Below are 20,067 nucleotides of genomic sequence, written 5' to 3'. Positions count from 1 at the left end.
AAGTCTGGCCCAGATTGAGGAGTTGGGCAGACAGATGCTAAGACATGGAAGAGATGGAAAGTCACAATCTAAAGAGTGTAGACAAGGAGGCAAGAACAATTGGAACCATTATGATAATTAGAGTACCCCACAAAGGCATTCTTTATTTCTCCAAAAATATATTAAATGGGTTTAAGCTGAAAATTTTTTAAGAGAATTTTTAAGTTGCACTTGAATGCCCCAAGCATATTTAAATATCGAATACTAGGGGAAGTAAGGGTGAGTAGTCCTGTGGCAGCATACCATTTGGAGGGTGCACAGGGCTAGATGAGATAATTTGTCAGCATCTATATGTGTTTCGATGAAAGTGTTTACTAAATTTCTGTTATATAATCAGAAGAAAAATAAACTTACAGACATTTAAAATGCATCAAATACTAAATTTGAACAAAACTTTAACATCTTTTCAAATTTGTAATGAGAAAAGTTGCCTCCATTAACATAACTTTTTAAAAATCAGCTTTGGGGGTGCCTGGGTGGTTCAGTCGGTTAAGCATCCGACTTCAGCTCAGGTCATGATCTCACAGTCCGAGAGTTTGAGCCCCGCGTCGGGCTCTGTGCTGACAGCTTGGAGCCTGGAGCCTGCTTCAGAGTCTGTGTCTCCCTCTCTCTCTGCCCCTCCCCCTCTCATGCTCTGTCTCTCTCTGTCTCAAAAATAAATAAAAACATTAAAAAAATTTTAAAAATAAATAAAAACCAGCTTTGATTTGAAATGGATAAGTGCAGTTCCTGATTAAAAAATTTTAATGATAATCTGAAGAAAACTTGAAGAGAAATTTTTGATAGTGACCATCTTGTGTGAAGAAGAATCCTTATCCACCTAGGAAATGTGAGAAAGTCTTCCACTTCCAATAATGGTGGACTCTGTCAGTAATTTGCACTGATCCTGTCGTTAGGATGATGAAGGAAGATGGATGAAATAAGAATTAGGATAAGCTAGCTGCTGAAACAAACAACCCCAAATCTCAGAGGCTGAACAAATGAACGTGTATTTCTTGCTCATATCACCATCCAGTGTAAGTTGGCCAGGACACTGCTCCATGTGGTCCTTCATGGAACCAGACTTTGTCCCTGTTGTGCTTCCACCCCTCCTTCGAGTCCTCAGAGCTCTCTGTTCAGCATGCAGGTAAGTCAAGGCAGTGAGGATCCTGTGGGCCAGATCTAGAAGCCATGCAGATCACTTTCCTTTACATTCCACTGGCCTTAACCTGATCACACGGCCATACCTAAGTGCAAGAGAGTCTGGGGAATAGTGTCTAGCTGGGTGCCCAAGAAGATGAGGAAAACATGGATAGTGGTGAGTGCTAGCAATCTTTAAAAAAAAATGAGCTGAGTTGAACTGAGCTTACTTTTGGCAGCCTCACTGGATCAGCACGACAAAAGTCAGAGTTTAGGACCAGCCCAGGATGGGGACCTAGTAAACTACCCCCACTTTGGATGGAACCTTGAAGGACTGAATGCTAGGAATAAGTGTGAACTAGAAGTCAACTAGCTCTCTCGTGGACTTCAGTCAAATTCAATGAGCCAAGTGACTCAGAATACTTCAAGCCTCGAACTTGGCTTTACTTCTATGAGTGTTTTTTTTTTTCCAAGATAATACGAAGATACACAAAGCAAACATATGAGGAGACAAGACACTGTGGATGTGAACAAGAACAAGAACAAATGATAAAATTAGGAACTCCAGATATTGGAATTATGAGTCTCTATTTTAAACAACTAACCTTACATATTCAAAGAGATTTTTTTTAATAGGCTTGGAAATTTAAGTGTAGGGATCTAGAAAGGTACATCGGCTTTGGAAAGAACCAATAGAAATTCTAGACCTATAAAGTACAATAACCAAAACAACTCAATGGATGAGTTTAAGAGCAAATAAACCAGAGCTAAAGAGAAATATAGTGGACTAGAATATGGGTCAGAGGAAGCTATCCACGGTGAGTCATGAAGAACTGAAAAAGGGAAAATACAAAATAAAGGATAAAAGCAATGGAGAATATGAAGTTTAGCTTAGGTTCTCTTAGAGTACCAGAAGGAGAAGAATGATGGAGCATGGAGCAGAGGCAATATACATGTACAGATGGACTAGATGTCTGACATTTATGGAGAAAAGGAATACAGCACATTCATCATCAAGCTTGCATGGAGAAAATGTGCTCAAATTAAAACATGACATAAACGGAAATATATCAATCTGGGCTGTGACAAAATGGATTTTGACATCACTAGGCCTTTGATCAGGGAACTCTGGCACTTGGCCGCAAAAGCTAAACGTGAACTATTGGGAGATGCTACCATTCACCTCATCCCCTCTGTCTGGTTTTCCTAGTGTGAAGAACATAACTATATAACTAAAGTCAAATTTCACCCCAAATATGAAATCCCTTATCCTTTTGTCAGACTGTATAGGAGAAAATATATGTTCAGCCTTATGTTTTATTTTCTTTTTAAATGTCCCTGAAAAAATAATACTTCCATGATGAAGAAAACCTTGGGGGAAAAAATGTCCATGAAAAAACTGATATTATGATCTCACACATATGAGATAGGGTATAAGATTCCAATTATAAAAAATGACCCCCCACCAGAAATACTATTTTTGTTATTTAAAAGTAACATAGTTCATGGGGCAGGGATGGGGGGAGATCAAAAAGGTATAACAAAATTAATCTTTGATTCCACCACCCAAAGATAACCACTGTTAACATTTTGATCTATATCTTTCTAGACTTTTCCTACATACATACTAAGATATACAACAAAGGCTTGCCTTGGGAATGGGGAATTTGGGCCAACTAAGAAAGAATAGGAGTTTTTTTGTAGGTGGTTCAATTATTTTGGAGACAAATGGGTATAAAAGAAAGAATAAGTCTGCTCCTTGGGCTGTGTTGTGTTTTATTCACACATTCATTTGCTAATTCATTCAGTAAGTATTAAGCACTTCCTATGTGCCATGGTGCCATGTGCTGGGGGTAGGCGCTCTTCGTTCTGTGGGCCTGGTGCCTTCCCCCACCTGTAGTGCTAATGGTATTACCAAAAAAGTGGGAGGGGGCTGGCCTGAGACATGCTAATTTTGTCATCTGTAAATATGACTTCATGGAGCGCTAATGTGCCTGGCTGACAGAGACCGCAGCTTTTACCTCCTGAGTGCAAAGGCAGAAGCAAACTGGAGTCGAACTATTCACTTGTTTGGGCTCCCTGGCCTCATGAGCTCAGGAAAAGGTTATTTGATAGTTACTAGAAGAGTAGCTACTATTCATTAAATATCTGTTGTATGCCACATAGGTACTGTGCAGATACCATTTCATTTGCTTTTCATGTGACCTCTTAAAATTAATTTAAAATTATATTAATAAATTAATAAAATAAATGTGCTTTTCACATGACCACTTTAATAACTAACATTTATTGAGCACTTACTATGTGACGGCCACTGTTAGAAGATTTTACACGCAGTCAGTACAGCGAAGCTTCAGGACAAACCTGTGAGACATGTCCTGCTATGATCCCCAGTTTACAGATGAGGAGATGGAAGTTCAGAGACACTTGCTCAAGGTCACATGACTGGATGTGACCAACGATTCCAAAGAATAAAGTATGTTTTTGCCCACAACTTTAACTTATTTTATTGATGAAAAATCGCATTTCTGAGTAATAAAAAAACAAACAAACCCATCTCTCACCAAAATCAATTCTGAGAGTTTATCACTTCTTGGATACTTCAACATTGAATCTAGTATAAGAAAACACTCTTTACTAAAGATTTCACATTTTAGATTAATATTAATCTAATGTTGGAGCTGATTTCCTTGGTTAATGATGTCCTCCTTCAATTAATACATTTCATTCTTAGGTTTTATTTATTTACTTACTTATTTATTATTATTTTATGTTTATTTATTTATTTTTTGAGAGAGAAATAGAGACAGAGACAGAGAATCCCAAGCAGGCCCCTCACTGTCAGCACAGAGCCCCACGCAGGGCTTGAACTCAGGAACCATGAGATCATGACCTGAACCGAAATCCAGAGTCGGGTGCTTAATTGAGTCACCCAGGCGCCCTTCTTTTTATATATACATTATATATATATATATATATATATATATATATATATATATATATACACACACACACACACACACACAACACACACATATATGTGTGTTGTGTGTGTGTGTATATATATATATATGTATGTATATGTATATATATATTTTTTTTTAGTGTTTATTTTTTTTATTTTTGAGAAAGAGAGACAATGTGCAAGCGGGGGAGGGGCAGAGAGAGAGGAAGACACAGAATCTGAAGCAGGGTCCAGACTCTGAGGTGACAGCACAGAACCTGATGCAGGGCTCAAACTCACAAACTGAACTCATGGACCAGAAATCAGAGGCTTAACTGAACTGAGCCACCCAGGTGCCCCTCTTTTTATGCTTTTAAAGAAAAAATTATATTGTTACCTCTCTGCAGCATAAGTTGGGATTTCTTTGTCAGTGAATAACCTTTACTAGTTTTAATGTTTTTTGTGGTGGTGGTGGTAAAATAATATATAATATAAAATTTGCCTTTTTTTTTTTTTTTGGCCATTTAACCATTTTTAAGAGTGAAGTTCAGTGGCATTAAGTCCATTCGCGCTGTTGTGCAGCCCCCACCACGGTTCATCTCTAGAACACTTTCATATTCCCAGACTGAAACTCAGTATCCATTAAACAGTCACTCCCCAGTGCCCACTGTTTTTTTTTTTTTTGTAACCATTGTTTTAAACTGTATAAAGCTTAATTTCCTTTACATGAATGAGCACGTAATTTTTTAGGGATATGATATTTGCTAATATAATGGCAAATGTAGAACCTACTGACAAAGGTATATAATTTGTAAAAATAGCTGAGTGGGCAAAATTCTGATTTTCAGTTGCCCTAGGCACTCCAGTGCACTTCTGATGATGATTTTCCTTGGGCATGTAGTTATACTGATAGAAATCACATCCGTGCATAAAGAACGAGTTTAATTATACATAACTACATACCTAAGATGAGATTTTACATTTTTTTACATATACTTTCTGATTTACAAAAGATGAGACACTAAATTCTCACTGATCTTAAAAAAGTAGTGTGTCACCCTCAGAGCGAGTGTCCTATTGTATGAGTTACACGCTGTATCTTGCCTTCCCCCTCCCCCTTTAGGGAATTGTTTTCCTTCTAGGGGATTCCACAGGCTCATTTGGTCCCTGCTGTGACTCTGAGGACTGGCAAATGCACAAAGACTGATTTAGGGGTTTGGATATGGTGGATGGGGGAGCAACGCTAACTGGTCCTATTTAGAGCGACACTTTACATCCTCAACTCGTCTGTATTGAGCCTAATCATTTGAGCTCAAGATAATAAAAATAAAAAGCAGCCAAAGTGATTTGAGTGCTAATGTATGCCCTAGGCACTGTGGTAAATGCTTTGCCTGTATTATTTTGTGTCATCTTCACAATCCTGTGAGATAGGAATCAAACTCCCATTTATAGATGGGAAAACTAAAGGAAGAGAGGGTGCCTGGGTGGCTCAGTCAGATCATCTGACTCTTGACCACAGCTCAGGTCATGATCTCATGGGTTTGTGAGATCAGGCTCTGCGCTTACAGCATGAAGGAGTTCTTGGGATTCTCTCTCTCCCTCTCTCTCTGTCCCTCCCCGCTTGCTTACTCTTACTCTCTCTCTCTCTCTCTCTCTCTCTCTCTCTCTCAAAATAAACATTAAAAAAAAAAAAAAAACTAAAGGAAGAGAAAGATTAGGTAGCTTGCCAAAGGTGCACAGTTAATAAGTAACAGACTGAGTATTCACTCCTGGTTCTTAACAACAGGCTTGACAGCAGGGTTCCCTTGAAGACAGCCAAGGTTAAACAAACCAACAACCCCACAGTAGAGTCCCTATATGGCCAAGTGAGTTGGGGAGCCTCAGCTAAGGCCAGGCACTGGGTCTGGAGGTAAAGGCTGTCCAGCCAGGGAGGGAAATGGGAAAGGCAAGCGTCCCCTCTTCCAGCCCCATTTGGTACCTGGTTGGTGAGAGGAGATGTGGAGAAGGGACATCTCTAAGCAGATTTCCAAAGGAGCCAGGACATTCTTTGTGCTTCTTTGTGCCCTGTCTCCAGTCTCGTGCGCCTTTGCTCAGGGTCTGATAATTGCTGCATGCTTTTTTTTTTTTTTAAGTTTATTCATTTATTTTTGAGAAAGCAAGAGAATGCATGAGTGGGGGAAAGAGAGAGAGAGAGAGAGAGAGAGAGAGAGAGAGAGAGAGAGAATCTCACACATTGTCAGTGCGGAACCTGACTCAAGGCTCGATCTAATGAACTGTGAGATCATGACCTGAGCGGAAGTCAGACGCTCAACCAGCTGAGCCACCCAGGCGCCCCAACTGCTGCGTCCTTCTTAGAAGCTGCTCTCGCTTGAGGGAACCATTTCCCCAGAGCTTCACTCTCTGATTTACTCTCACCTCCCCACACTTCCGTGAGAGGTCTACTTTCCTGAGTGACTGGACTCAGCTGGTTGCCGGGAGAGTATAGGCTTAAATAGATGGGCTCTGTAGTGGAAATGACTGTCTCTCCTTGTCATAAGTCCCTAATTCTCCCAGGAACATAGTCATACCTACATTTCTGGAAGAAGTTTTGATGCAAATAACTCAAGGAAGGGAGAGGTTTTTGGACAGGGTGGAGTGTTGGTGGATTCTGCCCGAAACTGAGAGGCTTCACAGCCTGTGTCCCAGAATGTGTTTGCAGATAGTTTTCACGATTTTCATGAGCTAAATTCATGTTTCAGGAAGAAGTGCCTTACGTTATAGGTGGAGCCTTTGTGAATAATTTTGTGAGCCTTGAGTGTTGGACCCTCCTCACATCAAGAGGGAACATGTTGCTCCAACTTATGCTCAAGGTCTCTGTCTGCTTCTGGTCAGGAAACCCTCTAGTATCTCCTATAGAAGCTGGCATTGTTCACTATCTTGCTCTTGAACACGTGTACTTGAAATTCAATGGAAGATTTTTTCTGATGATTTTTTTATTATTATTTTAATGTTTAATTATTTTTGAGACAGACAGAGCATGAGCCGGGGAGAGGCAGAGAGAGAGGGAGACACAGAATCCGAAGCAGGCTCCAGGCTCCGAGCTGTCAGCACAGAGCCCGACGCGGGGCTGGAACTCGCAAGCTGTGAGATCATGACCTGAGCTAAAGTTGGATGCTTAACTGACTGAGCCACCCAGAGGCCCCATTTTCTGATGATTTCATACTGAAGCATAGTCTGTATTTCAAAATGGTGACATCAGAGGTGGCTTGCCATTGTAAGATAGCACCATTTAGTGGTAGTGACAGTTGGCGGTTGAGCCATAAGAAGGATTTGTTGGGACACGTTTACAGTTATGTCATAGAAATAAAAAAATTGAAGGGTGAGTTTAAGACAGGGACCTACAACCTAACAACTGAGGCAGCTCAAGATACTCTTTCACTCCTCACCACACTCTGTCCTCTCTCCTGCCCCTTTCCTCCATCGCTATTACAGTTTCGGTAGACACCACTCTTCACCTGCTGTGAAAACTGCTCCATTTGGTCAGGTTACCCCAAACCACCCCCTAGATCCGACCACGACCAGAAAAGGAGGTGTTTTCAAATTAAGGCAGGGCAACCAGAATTGGCTTTAGGTTTCTAGTCTTTACTTCATTTTAATTACAGCCACTTGGAGCCAGTGACTATCTGGAACTGTCAAAGAATTTCGATACAGTATTTTTACGAAACATTCCACAATTTACGCTGGCCAAGAGGACGCAAGCTCGAAGATTCATAACTCTCATTGATAACTTCTATGATTTCAAGGTAAGGATGTAGTGCATTTTCTCAAGACTAAACATTTTGAACTGTGGAGCCAGCTTGCCTGGGCTGGAATCCTGGTTTATTCTCTGTGCCTCAGTGTCCTCCTCTGCAAATTGGGGATAATAGGATTTGCCTCAGAGGATTGTTGTTGTTGAGGGCAAAATAAGCTAATCCATGAAGAACACTTAAAACGTTGTTTTGGTTGTTTTGAGGATTAAATGAGCATACAAGGCAACTCGAATATCATGTGGCATTTGAGGGCAGGAGGAAAGTACCAGAATCCACTAGGAGGGAGAGGTGAGATTTTAATGTTTCATTAATTCATTCATTCAGCAACCTTTTTCATGCTAAGCAGTGCTAAATGCTAGAAATTCAATGACAGGCGAAGCCAGGTCTAGTGCCTGCCTTCATAGAGCTTATAGTCTAGTGTCAGAGAAACATTAATCAGACATCCACAGAGCTAAACGTGAAGTCACCACTGAGGACTGATCTCTTGGAAGGAGAGAGAGGAGTATGGTGCTCTGAGGGTCTGGGGGAGAGAAGGCTGATCTTTGGAGGTGGGGGGTGGGGGTGGACACAGGGAAGGCCTGCTGTGGACCGCCTACATCAGAATCCTCTGGGCTACCGAAGGCCCACATTCCAGAGCCCACCCTGTCCCCAGCCCAGCAAATGAGCCCTAATCCCAGGGCTGTTCATCTGCAGATTCACAAGCTCCTCCACCGCTCCTTATAAATGCTGGAGAAGCGATGGCTAAACTCCAGTGCAGGTTGAAAAGGGGTCACCAGGGGGCATGTTTGCAGCTTGCAGCAAAGGCCCTGTGGTAGGCCTGAGCACAAAGGGCAACCAGCCTGGCTCAGGCACGGTGCCGAGAGGACTCTGCCACAGTGAGTCACCTCAAAATGTGCCACACACTCCAATGGGGCCAGCATACACAAGCTCAGCTAGACAGGAGAGGAAGGAAGCTAGGGGATCAAGTCCGGCCTCTTGTCTCCTGCATCACTTATCCAGACACCCTGCTCTGAAATAATCATGTGGGGTCCATCATGAAGGGAGTGAGCCTGGAGGTGGCCCTCTGTTTTTAGAGGGCAATGCTTCAAGAAGAAAGTGGCAGAGGGGCATTAGTAGGTGGTTCTTAGAGTAAGAGGATTGATAAACTCTTACTTGTTCATGTTTCAGCTAGGAATAACTTAAGGAAAACATATGCCTCTCCCCCTGTCCTATCTCACCCCCCATTGTTTCACTTCTTAATTAATGGGAAAGAAGATTTCTGTGGCAATATGATGGAATACCAGAACCACTGTCCTAACATTTGCTTTAACTATATATCACACATGTAGGGCTGATATTCTTTTTTTAGAGAATCATTGAAATTCTCTTATTTCAGAAGTTGGGAGCGCTAAACAGACATTATTCTAGAATGTATTCATGGAAATTTGTGAAATCAGAGTATTCCTGTCTCAATGATGAAAGAAGTGTCATTTGTGATTAAAAAGAATTTGTAAGAGGAGGTAGGAGACCGTCTGGAGATGGAAAAACTAGTCCCAATGTCAATACATTATTTTCAAGTATTGGTATCGTTGTTTAAATAATGATTTTTTAAAGGATAGCTGTGAATCCTGAAAACAAATTCAGGACTTGTTAAGCATCAAGAAGAGTATGTATTATCTTTAAATTTGTGGACATAGAGTTTATAAAGATATAAAAGCTGTTTCCAATATATGATCACATATACACACTCAAACACTTACGTAATCAACAAATATTAATGCCAAGCTTAGTCTTTTTGAAGAATGTCTTAGTGTAGGATGCTGATATAAATGTAGGTTCTAGAAATTCAGGGTGTAATTAGAGTAGCAATGCATTGAACTTAGCAGTCACCTCTGCAAGGAGCATCTTTGATGTACACAGAGACGGGCTCCAACCAGCCAGGTGTAAATGTCAACATCAAGGTGTAACCGAAAGACCACTGGACTTCAGATTGGGAGACCTGAGCTGGCATCACGAAAATCTTTGCTTCCTACTTTACAGGATATTACAAGCTGTAAGGAAATATTTAGAAACGTACTATGCAGTTTAAAAATACCACTTTAAAGAAACACAAACTATTAGGAAGAATACAGACGTTCTAAAAGCGAACATCTGAACTCCCTGTAATGACAAACACAATTTTATTTCATGAGAGATTTGCTCTTACTTTCGAGTTGTAACATGTAAGGAGTCATACCATTTCCTCATTCTCCTCTCTTTCAGGTGCGCATAATTTGTTCTGCATCGACTCCTATATCAAGCTTATTTTTGCATCAACATCATGACAGTGAGTTGGAGCATAGCAGAATACTGATGGATGACTTGGGGCTGAGCCAGGTAGGCAATATTAACATAATCTCTTTTTATTATAAAACAGCCTAATTGTTTTGGGTTTTATACGTGGCTACATTTTGAAGAAGGAATGAGATACGTATTTAACTATTGACTTGCTGCTTTCTTCTAAAGCCATTATAGCAGACTTTCTGTCAATGTCACTAAAGTAGAAAATAAAATCTTAGGGTGGAAGGAATCTTCATGATCATTTTTTGCATATAACGAAAACGAAGACCAGAGAAGGGGACCAGTGGGCCTGTGATCATCCTGCTGACTAATGGTGGGCAGGCCAGAAGCTGGACACCAGGGCACCTGTGTCTGGTGCTGGGCTCATTCTGCTACACCATGCTGCCTTTTTCTTTTTCTTTTTTTTTTTTTAAATTTTTTTCCATGTTTTTATTTTTTGTTTTTGAGACAGAGAGAGACAGAGCATGAGCAGGGGAGGGGCAGAGAGAGAGCAAGACACAGAATCTGAAGCAGACTCCAGGCTCCGAGCTGTCAGCACAGAGCCCGACATGGGGCTTGAACCCACGGACCGTGAGATCATGACCTGAGCCGAAGTCAGACGCCCAACTGACTGAGCCACCCAGGCGCCCCACCATGCTGCCTTTTGTAGATATTCTTCGTGTCTACTGGACTTGTAGAGTGCAAGATACAGTATCCAAGCATGCAGGCTGACTATTCCAGGACCGTAGAGTGCCTGGCAAGACCCTTGGTTTAAAAAGAAGTCCATCTTTCATCTCCCAACACCTATTCCATAAACATGCTATAGAGAACCAGCCAGTGCTGGCTCAGTCCTCCTGGAGCTTGGGGTCTGGTGATTCACCCCAGGCCAACCTAAAGTGATTTTACATTTCCTTATTCTGTATGAACATTACAGGGGCTATTTCTCAACAGTTGAAATATTAGTCAAAATTTTAAAGCTATCCATAAACAATAATCTCCAGAATGAGGGGAGCCCATTCTTCCAACCCCAGAGTTGAAAGACCATCTGGAGTGAGGAAACATTTCCTTATTGACCCAAGTAGAAATTATGCAATCTTAGGAGTTTGGGGAAATGAGGCCTATAATTCATTAAAAGGTGAACTTCTGGGGCACCTGGGTGGCTCAGTCAGTTAAGTGTCTGACTTTGGCTCAGGTCATGATCTCACGTTTGTGAGTTTGAGCCCCATGTCAGGGTTTGCGCTGACAGCTCAGAGCCTGGATCCTGCTTCGAATTCTGTGTCTCCCTCTCTCTTTGCCCCTCCCCTGCTCACGCTTTGTGTCTCTCTTTTTCTCAAAAGAGAAATAAACATTAAAATGTTTAATAATTTTTAAATAATTATTAAAATGTAATAATAAACATTAAAAAATTAAAAAAAAAAAGAAAAAGGTGAACTTTCAGGGCACTTGGGTGGCTCAGTCAGTTAGGTCTGACTTTTGCTCAGGTCATGATCTCACGGTTCGTGAATTTGAGCCCCACATTGGGCTCTGTGCTGACAGCTCAGAGCCTGGAGCCTGCTTTGGATTCTGTGTCTCCATCTTTCTCTGCCCTTGCCCACTCATGCTGTCTCTCTCAAAAAATAAATAAACATTAAGAAAATAAAATTAAAAAATAAATTTTGAATATTTTTTTAAAAGTGAACTTTCAAAATATGACTGCTTAAACCTATGTGTAAAAATAAATAGCTACTTATAAATCTATATGCTAAGAACTTTCAAAATGGTTTCTTTAAAAACGTTTCTTTAAAAACGATACGTGTATCCAAATAATATCTTTTACTGTTTGAAAAAATACACTGGAGGGGCTATATCATCTCAGTTTCTAAAGTTTTTTAAATCATTGGCGCTTCAGTTTTTCTCCCTAGGATCAGGGTTCACATGTAGGGTAAAGTAAGCTCAACATGTGGGGCCAATAATCTATGAAGGAATGAGGGCTTTGGACCACAGGGTCATGCAGTTTTGCAGTAGGTCAGCCAGGAATACGTGGACTAAGGAGTCAAGAAATTTTCTCTGAAGAAATGTGGTAGAAACCCTTAAGGAAAGAGACACAATTTCTCTTTCTCACTTACTGGCCACAAGCCCATGTTGCTATCACCAGTCCCAGGCTGTTTGCTGCCCTCACTGAGGGATCCCCGACTTAACCGTGGTTGGTGGGATCACAAAATGTCCCAGCAGCTCAAGACCAAAGGGCAGCTCTGCCTTCCCAAAGTAGGCTTCCAGGCCACTCTCTAGGTCCACAGGGGACCTCTGTGTCAGCCCATTAGGAAAAGGTTCTGCAGGAGTTTATCCTCAGGGCCTCTGGTTGGGAATGTGGCCCTGCCTGTGACGCTTCAGAGGGACGTGTCAGCCTCTTCCAAACTTGCCAGAACTGCTGTGTTTTGGGCATTACTTCCTTCTGGTGTGCACTTTTGGAGAAAGAATTCTTTTCTGTCTGACGTGTCCTTTCTTCAGAGTCTGCAGAAAACTTTCATCATGCAAAAACTTTCTTCATGCAAAAATGTTCATATTTGGATTTTGGGGCATTGTTTCAGCTTTAATTATTCTTCTTATGTTTTGCCTGTCATTTTCTCCCTGGTAATTTGTTCTGTCCATTGATTATTGGCTTAAATTAGTGGATTCTCTAGTATCCAGAGAGATTATTATATATGAAAAGAGATTATTATATATGAAAAAAAAGTGTATGAAACATTTTAAAATCTAAATCAAAAAAAGTAAACCTAAAAAGTTGTTTTAACCCTGTACTTAGTTTTGTAAATCTTCATTTGTGGTAGTTTTAATTGGTGCTGGGTTGTTTCCTTTGTTTTGTTTTGTTTTGTGTTTTGGTAACCAGGACTCAGCAGAAGGGCTTTCCATGTTTACCGGAGAAGAGGAAATCTTTGCGTTTCAGCGCACGATTTCCCGGCTCACAGAAATGCAGACTGAGCAGTACTGGAATGAAGGGGACAGAGGCAAGAAGTAACTGTGACTTTTTCATGAATAAAACTCAGGACAGATGATCACGGCGGGGAGAACTCTTCATTATGGAACTTGAAGGAATCGTTTTCTCATCGTTAATTATGCACTTTGTCCCCTGGACCATTTTTATCTAAAATTTCCCTCAGAGATGTAGTAGTGGATTCGTAAGTCAAAGCCATTTTTGTAGGTTTACTTTTTGCCTATTTATTTGGCTTTATTTCTGCACCACAAAATTAAAATCATCACCCCTGAAGATTAATGTAGGACCAGACCTTTTGGTTTCGTATTAAGCCACTTGAATGATCCTTGAACACACACACACACACACACACACACACACACACACGGTTACATGTGGTGTCGTTATGGAAATCTCCGAGCTTTGGCTGCATATTAGCCTCATGATACAAACGCATCTTTTATGAGAGGGGAGAAAAACCCCTATATTTCAATTCAAAGCCAAGAAACTTTCTGATCTTATTATAAACTAAAGAGAATAACATTTTAGAATATGGGCTTATATGTGTGATTTTGGGGGGCCAAGAATGATACTAAATCTCCCAGGCCTTCAGGTTTCCTCACAACCGAGGGTATGTTTTTTGACCTGCTATCAGGCTTGGCAGAGGCAGGACCAGATCTTCAGTGGACACGAAGTTGCCCGAAAAAAATTGAGGATGACACCATAGAATAAGGAGTGAGGGTGTCAAATTCTAACCCGCAGGCAGATCCCCCAAGTCTGACTGCCAGTAGAGGAATAGATGCCAGGAATAGGGGCCAGCGAGAGGGTGTCAGGAGGGGACAGAGTCCTGGGCACACAAAGTAGCAGAGCGGATTCCAGCTCATCTGACGCCAGCAGGACCCCAGTGGACGGGAGGCTCTGCCCAGCGCTCGGACGCCTTTGCTCAGGCTGCCAAATGCCACTCCCCACTCTCGCCTCTGCTTCTGTGGTGAGATGGACTTAACCGTAAATGGGAAGGAACACTGATGAACCTGCTTAAATAAAATCTGACTTGTCCTTCATCGAGGTCTTTCCTTCCTTCATTCAAGTACAACCTGACTTTGCTATTATCCCAGAAGGGATCTGAGTTGAGGCTGTTAATAGGATCTAAATCCCTCTTCCAGGAAAAAAGAGAAAAGGAAAACTGTGAAATCTATAACATATTGTGAAAATCAAATACGTGGGGGGAGTAGGCACAGTTCAAATGATTACGGTTGTCAACACAAGCCCTTTTGAATCTTTTGAATTTATACGTGAATCTATCCACATGGGTCTATTTTGGACATTAACCTAAGTCAAGAAGATAGATGGATAGGGTACCCAAGTATAGAGAGAAGTTTAAATCAAGGATTCTGAAGATTAACTGTGGGTTTAAAAACATTAAAAGTTTTTTATTTCTGGGGTGCCTGGGTGGCTCAGTCATTTAAGCGTCTGACTTCAGCTCAGGTCATGATCTCATGGTTTGTAAGTTCGAGCCCCACGTCGGATTCTGTGCTGACAGCTCAGAGCCTGGAGCCTGGCTTCGGATTCTGTGTCTCCCTCTCTCTCTGCCTCTCCCCTGCTCGCACTCTGTTTATCTCTCTCAAAAATAAATAAACATTAAACTTTTTTTAAATTGAAGTATAGTCACACAGTGTTGCATTAGTTTCAAGTGTACGTGATTCCACAAGTCCGTACACTATGCTGTGCTCACCACAAGTGTAGTTATCATACAACGCTATTACAGTACCATTGACTATATTCCCTATGCTGTACCTTTTATCCCTGTGACTTATTCATTCCATAACTGGAAGCCTCTCTCTTCCATTTCCCTTCACCCATTCTGCCCATCCCCCCAGCCTCCTCTTCCCTGGAAACCATCAGTTTGTTCTCTGTACTTGTGGGTTTGTTTCTGCTCTTTGTTTGTTTGTTTTGTTTTTTAAATTCCATGTGTGAGTGAAATCGTATGATATTTGCCCTTATCCGTCTGACTTACTTCGCCAGCATAATACCCTCTAGGTCTATCCGTGTTGCTGCAAATGGAAAGATCTCACCCTTCTTTATGGCTAAGTGTAAAAATATCTTCATTGAAGTGAAACAAAAAGAGTTCAAAAACAGGCCAAATAGGTTAAGAGGGACAAAGGTGGGATATAACCACTGTCTGCCAGATTTATTGCTAGATATTTATATTATCTCAGGTAAAAAATTTAGCCTAGAGAGTTATATAATCATCCCTGTTTATAGATAAGGAACCAAGGCTTGGAAAAGTTAAGTAGCTGGACCTAAGATTCACAACTACAAAACTCACTTGTTGTGCTTCATACCACATCACCTCTATAAAAAAGAGGTTATTTTTAATATTTTTATAAAAACTTCAGTGAATATGAATTTACAACAGAACCATTGCTTTCAACTCTGTAAGTATAAAATGTGTAACTTGTTTCCATCAATCTTAGCTTTTTGCTTTTCACATTTCTTTGGCAATTATGCTGAACCTTAATAAAAAGACCGTATGAACGGATGGACAGACAGACAGATGGTCAGCCTGACTGATAGAGGAACTGTCTCTGAGGGTGTGGGTGTCTGTGAACTAGTCTGTACTCAAATACTATTGTAAAAGTTCAGCTGAGGTAAGGTATTTGGAATTAGAATTTCATTTTTCTATGGAAACAATGAGGTGATGTTAGGGCCCTGGCTCACTGCACAGAAGCCCATGGAATTCTCAGTGTGACTGACCCATAATTTTGGTACTAAAGAACTTTAACTTTTAAATATTGTTTCTATAGGGCAAATTGTAGTTCAGGTTCCACCTGAGTACTTGGATCATCTCCCCACCTCTGTCCCATCCCCTATGCCTCACCTCCTCCAGGGCCCGGCAGTATAGGCCATAGTGAAGGGGCTGTCTGAGCTGGGAGTTGGGGAGAGGAGGGAGTTACATGGTGGCTGGAAATGGCACGTCTTTATCCCCATCTACTCTCCACAGAGTCTGTTTCATAAACAGCCTGCAAGAAAAAGAAACAAGTCTTAAAGAATAGCTGTTACCAAAAAAAGAAAAAAAAAAAGCTGTTACCAGGAAACAGTATGGTGCTAAAAAAAATTAATGCCAAAATGAGACATGAAAAACAACTTTTAGATTGGAAAGCAGTGTTTCAATTCATGTGTTTTTCTTGCAAATCCTGTCCCTATTACATTCTCAACATTCCAGTCTTTCTCCCTGGGGTTGCATGAAATCTCTCAAAGCAAATGTTCTCTCTCTCTCTCTATTTTTAATGCGTTAAATTGATACTTGAAGATGGAGGTTTGACCTGAGTATTTTTGTGGAACCCTCCCATGCACCTTAGAAAGTCAGACCGAGGAAATCTTTATAGTCAGGAAAATACCCAGGGCACCATCCGCAATGACCACTAATTACCAAACTTAGAAGCAATCAAGTAGAGAAAAAGGGCAACTTTTCTTTAAAAGAGAAAGAAAAATCTGATCATTGCATTTTTCTTGGATTACCTTAGCAGTGGATAGGCTTATTTGCCAACATCAGTAATAATGAAAAGAAAGATGTGGTGGGCCTAGAGAATTTTTAACTTATTTCTGATGTTTATAAAATGTCAAAGACTACAGTACCATTCTAATCCAATTTATGCATTTTCAGTGGGATTTCAGATTTTAGCCATAAGGAATACTTGAATCTTCCTGAAGTAGATTTCTTGTAGCTGCAAGTGTACAAATAACATCATATTTGAATTGCTTGGAATTCTGAAAACAAATTTAAGATTTTACTTGTAAAATATGTAAGTGGAAGAGCTCATATCCACTTATTTCTTTAGCATTATGTAAGAAACACATGGTGCTTACTATATGCTGGGCATGGTTCTAATACTTTATAAATAAATTCTTTTGATCCTTAAGAACAATCCTGTGAGATAGATTACCATTTTACAGACGTGGAAACTGAGGCACAGAAAATGGTAAAACAACATACTGAATTGCTAGGATGTACATTGGATCCAGTAAAAGTACCCACATACTGATTTATTATCTGTCCTGAAAACAGTCTCCCTGAGTCCGTACTTGAACCTCTACTTGTAGCACCTCGTCTGGGATACAAGCACCTGAGAGATAGGGGTCCCCGGGCTCTGACATTTGGGTTCCTGACTGATGGCCAGAATTTGTGTGGCAGCAAGTCTGTAACAAGTGATCTTGTGATCTTGTAAATCACCGTCCTCAGATCTACTGACCCGTAAGACATTCCTTGCTGGTAGAAAAAGATTTTCTTTGGAGATTGAGTTTCCACCTTTTTCTTAAGGCAGAATTAAGATTTGTTTTTCTCATTGGCGTAGCAGTTCATTTTCCTGGATCACAAAATTAAAAATAATAGGGGCGCCTGGGTTGGCTCAGTCAGTGAGCGGCCGACCCTTGGTTTCGGCTCAGGTTATAATTTCACGGTTCATAAGTTCGAGCCCCGCGTCAGCCTTCTGCTGACTGTGCGGAGCCTGCTTGGGATTCTCTCTCCCTCTGTCTCTGCCCCTTCTGCACGTGCTCTGTCTGTCTGTCTCTCTCTCAAATAAACTTTAAAAATAATAAAGTCTGTCTTCCTCATTGAATGTCTGCTGATTCTGTCCAGCTTCACACTGGAAACTGCCCATCCGTTACCTCAGCAAGGCACTCAGCCCCAGTCAGACATGTCTACCGACCTGCTGTCTGTGATAACGTCAAAGTCCAGAGGACCTCTGTCTTTCCTGCCTGCCTGGGAAGTCCTCCAGAGGTTTTCCTGAGAGGTTTCCTTTCTCAGGTCTGTACTTTTTGGGTCCCCAGTGGTTGACTGCTAGTCTCTATGATGTGCCTTCTCTTCTCATCCAAGTATAGTGGGAAGGGTTCAGCATCTGGTTCTGCCAGCTTTTGCTTTGTGACCTTGAACTAGTGCTCTGAACCTCAGTTTTCTCATCAATTCTCGTCTGTAAGTGAGAATAGTAATGCCCATCTCACAGAGTTTTTCTGAGAATATTTGGTGAAAAGCACTTTGCAAGTGGTAGATGAAAAGCAGTTATAGATACTAATGACTAGAATCACAAAGTAATAATAAATGCCTACTCTGCTTCGCATTCTAGCGCTTGAGGAAACAAAACAGTAGATGACACATCCCAACTCACTAAGGTTTCCAGCTGAAGAGAAAATAGACACGTTAAAGTGCTAGACCCAAGGGCATGGAATTCTGGCTTAGTGAGATGCTGTGAAGATTGTTAAATTCAAATATATTCTTTCAGGACCTGAGAGCAAATAGATTGCTGCCTGTTTGGCGATCATCAAAGATTTCCCAGAAAGAGGGCACCATCTTGTGGTCAGCGGGATGAACTGACAGGAAAAAAAGTCCAAGAATCACACAAGCTGCGTATTCCCAGGCCTAGGTCCCACTCCTGGGGAGCCCGATACACTTGGTCAAGTGCGGGGCCTCGGGCCAGTACTTGTTAATGCTCCCATGGGTTCTCATGTGCAGCCAGGGTTGATCACTGCCCATCGGGCGCTTGCCCATGACCGCACGGCCAGTAACCACACAGAGTTGGGCCTATAGCTGGGTCTTCTGACTCCCACACCTGGAGCACTTCCCAGGGAGCAAAGGCTGCTGCTCAGAGGTCCTGGAGCCCAGGTCACTGGCACAGACGGACATCTCCAGGGCCTTCCTGCTGCCTCCTAGGGCCTGTTCTCTTCCTTCCTCCGCTTCTCATCCTTTCTTAGACTTTCCTGCCTTTGGCCCCCATTCCCACTAACAACAGAATAGCTAACCCAGCATGCTGCCTACATCACAAAGCACTCGCTCCTACCCTGTCATTTCATCCATAGCAGTCTGAGGGAGATCCGAATATTCCTACTTTTTTATGAGGAAATGGAAGCCAGGGGTAACACAGCTGGGAAACATGTCTTCTGGACCCAGATCCTGTGCTCTGTGGCCTTCCCTGCTCCAGTAGTAATAAAATAAAAATAACAGCCCCCATTTATTGAGTCATTGTGGACCCTGATGTCTGGGGTAGGAAAGATGTGGGTGTAGGAGCATGTACAAAGGGGCTGTTCCTCACTGTAACGTGTGCGATGGCAAAGAACCAGAATCACAGTGGTTGGCAAGACTTTGAAGTCCCAACTGGCACAATAACTCTGTAAAAGGAGGTATGATCACTACCAGTCTTTTTGTTTAATGAGAAAATGGAGCGTCAAAGAATTTGCCTAAGTGGAGGCCACCTAAGGGAGTCTGTCAGTGGGGGAATGGCTAAGGAGGGTGCCCTGAGCTTGCAGGGGGTCCTCTGCAACAGTGAGAAGCAATGACCTGGATTTATGTATGGTATCATGGGCAAGCCCAAACTGTCCTGCGGGAGCATTAGATTCAGTACCATTAATACAAGTTTGGAAACCCATACATAAAATAACCCCCAATATTGTTCTAGGGCATGCAAAATCTAAATGTATTAATGGCAGATAGATTGGAGGGAAAGAATATATACTAGAATGGATGCTTCTGGGGGGGAGGGAAATGACATGGGGTGTGGCAGATGAGAGGGAAAAACAAAAGGGTGGCCTTGCATGGGCAAATGATGTCACTGTGTCATAAACTGAGGAATATAAGCCACATAATTTGATGCACCAGAGGTCCCTAGAAAGAAGACTGGAAGGTATTTGGAACGAGGGTTTGAAGGGAAGTGGGGGTGAGAGTGTCCCTTCAGGGTTGATTGCAGCTGCTGGGAAGGTCCAGCCAAGGTTGAGGGGGGGGCGCTACAGGAGCCAGTGGGCAGGGTCACCAGAATTCTCCATCACTGGGCCTCCAGGGAGATGCAGAGACAATAGACATTTTGGGGAATGGCAATGACTTTGTAGAAAGTCTGTGCAAGGATGGGAAACTGGGGTGCTGGTGAGAAACTGGGGAGGCAGGA

General features: G+C 41.8%; 1 protein-coding gene across 2 annotated transcripts in view; it reads left to right on the top strand.

The window, feature by feature from the left end:
- The window catches only part of AFG1L (AFG1 like ATPase), a 198,730-nt gene extending 183,949 nt beyond the window's left edge, over positions 1–14,781 (top strand). Inside the window, exons 12-14 of one of the 2 annotated variants that reach the window (XM_015084822.3) lie at positions 7,744–7,884; positions 10,132–10,245; positions 13,055–14,781. In XM_015084822.3, coding sequence (XP_014940308.3) covers positions 7,744–7,884; positions 10,132–10,245; positions 13,055–13,183 — 384 coding nt within the window. In that variant the 3' untranslated portion in view covers positions 13,184–14,781. Of the gene's footprint in view, positions 1–7,743; positions 7,885–10,131; positions 10,246–13,054 lie in introns of those variants that run through there. The other variant, XR_008298422.1, reaches the window with a different exon arrangement.
- Positions 14,782–20,067: the final 5,286 nt, after the last annotated feature.

The sequence above is a fragment of the Acinonyx jubatus genome, chromosome B2 (assembly GCF_027475565.1).
Source record: "Acinonyx jubatus isolate Ajub_Pintada_27869175 chromosome B2, VMU_Ajub_asm_v1.0, whole genome shotgun sequence".
Classification (NCBI taxonomy): domain Eukaryota; kingdom Metazoa; phylum Chordata; class Mammalia; order Carnivora; family Felidae; genus Acinonyx; species Acinonyx jubatus.
The sequence above is the reverse complement of the archived record's forward strand: the minus strand, read 5'-3'. Positions and strand labels throughout refer to the sequence as shown.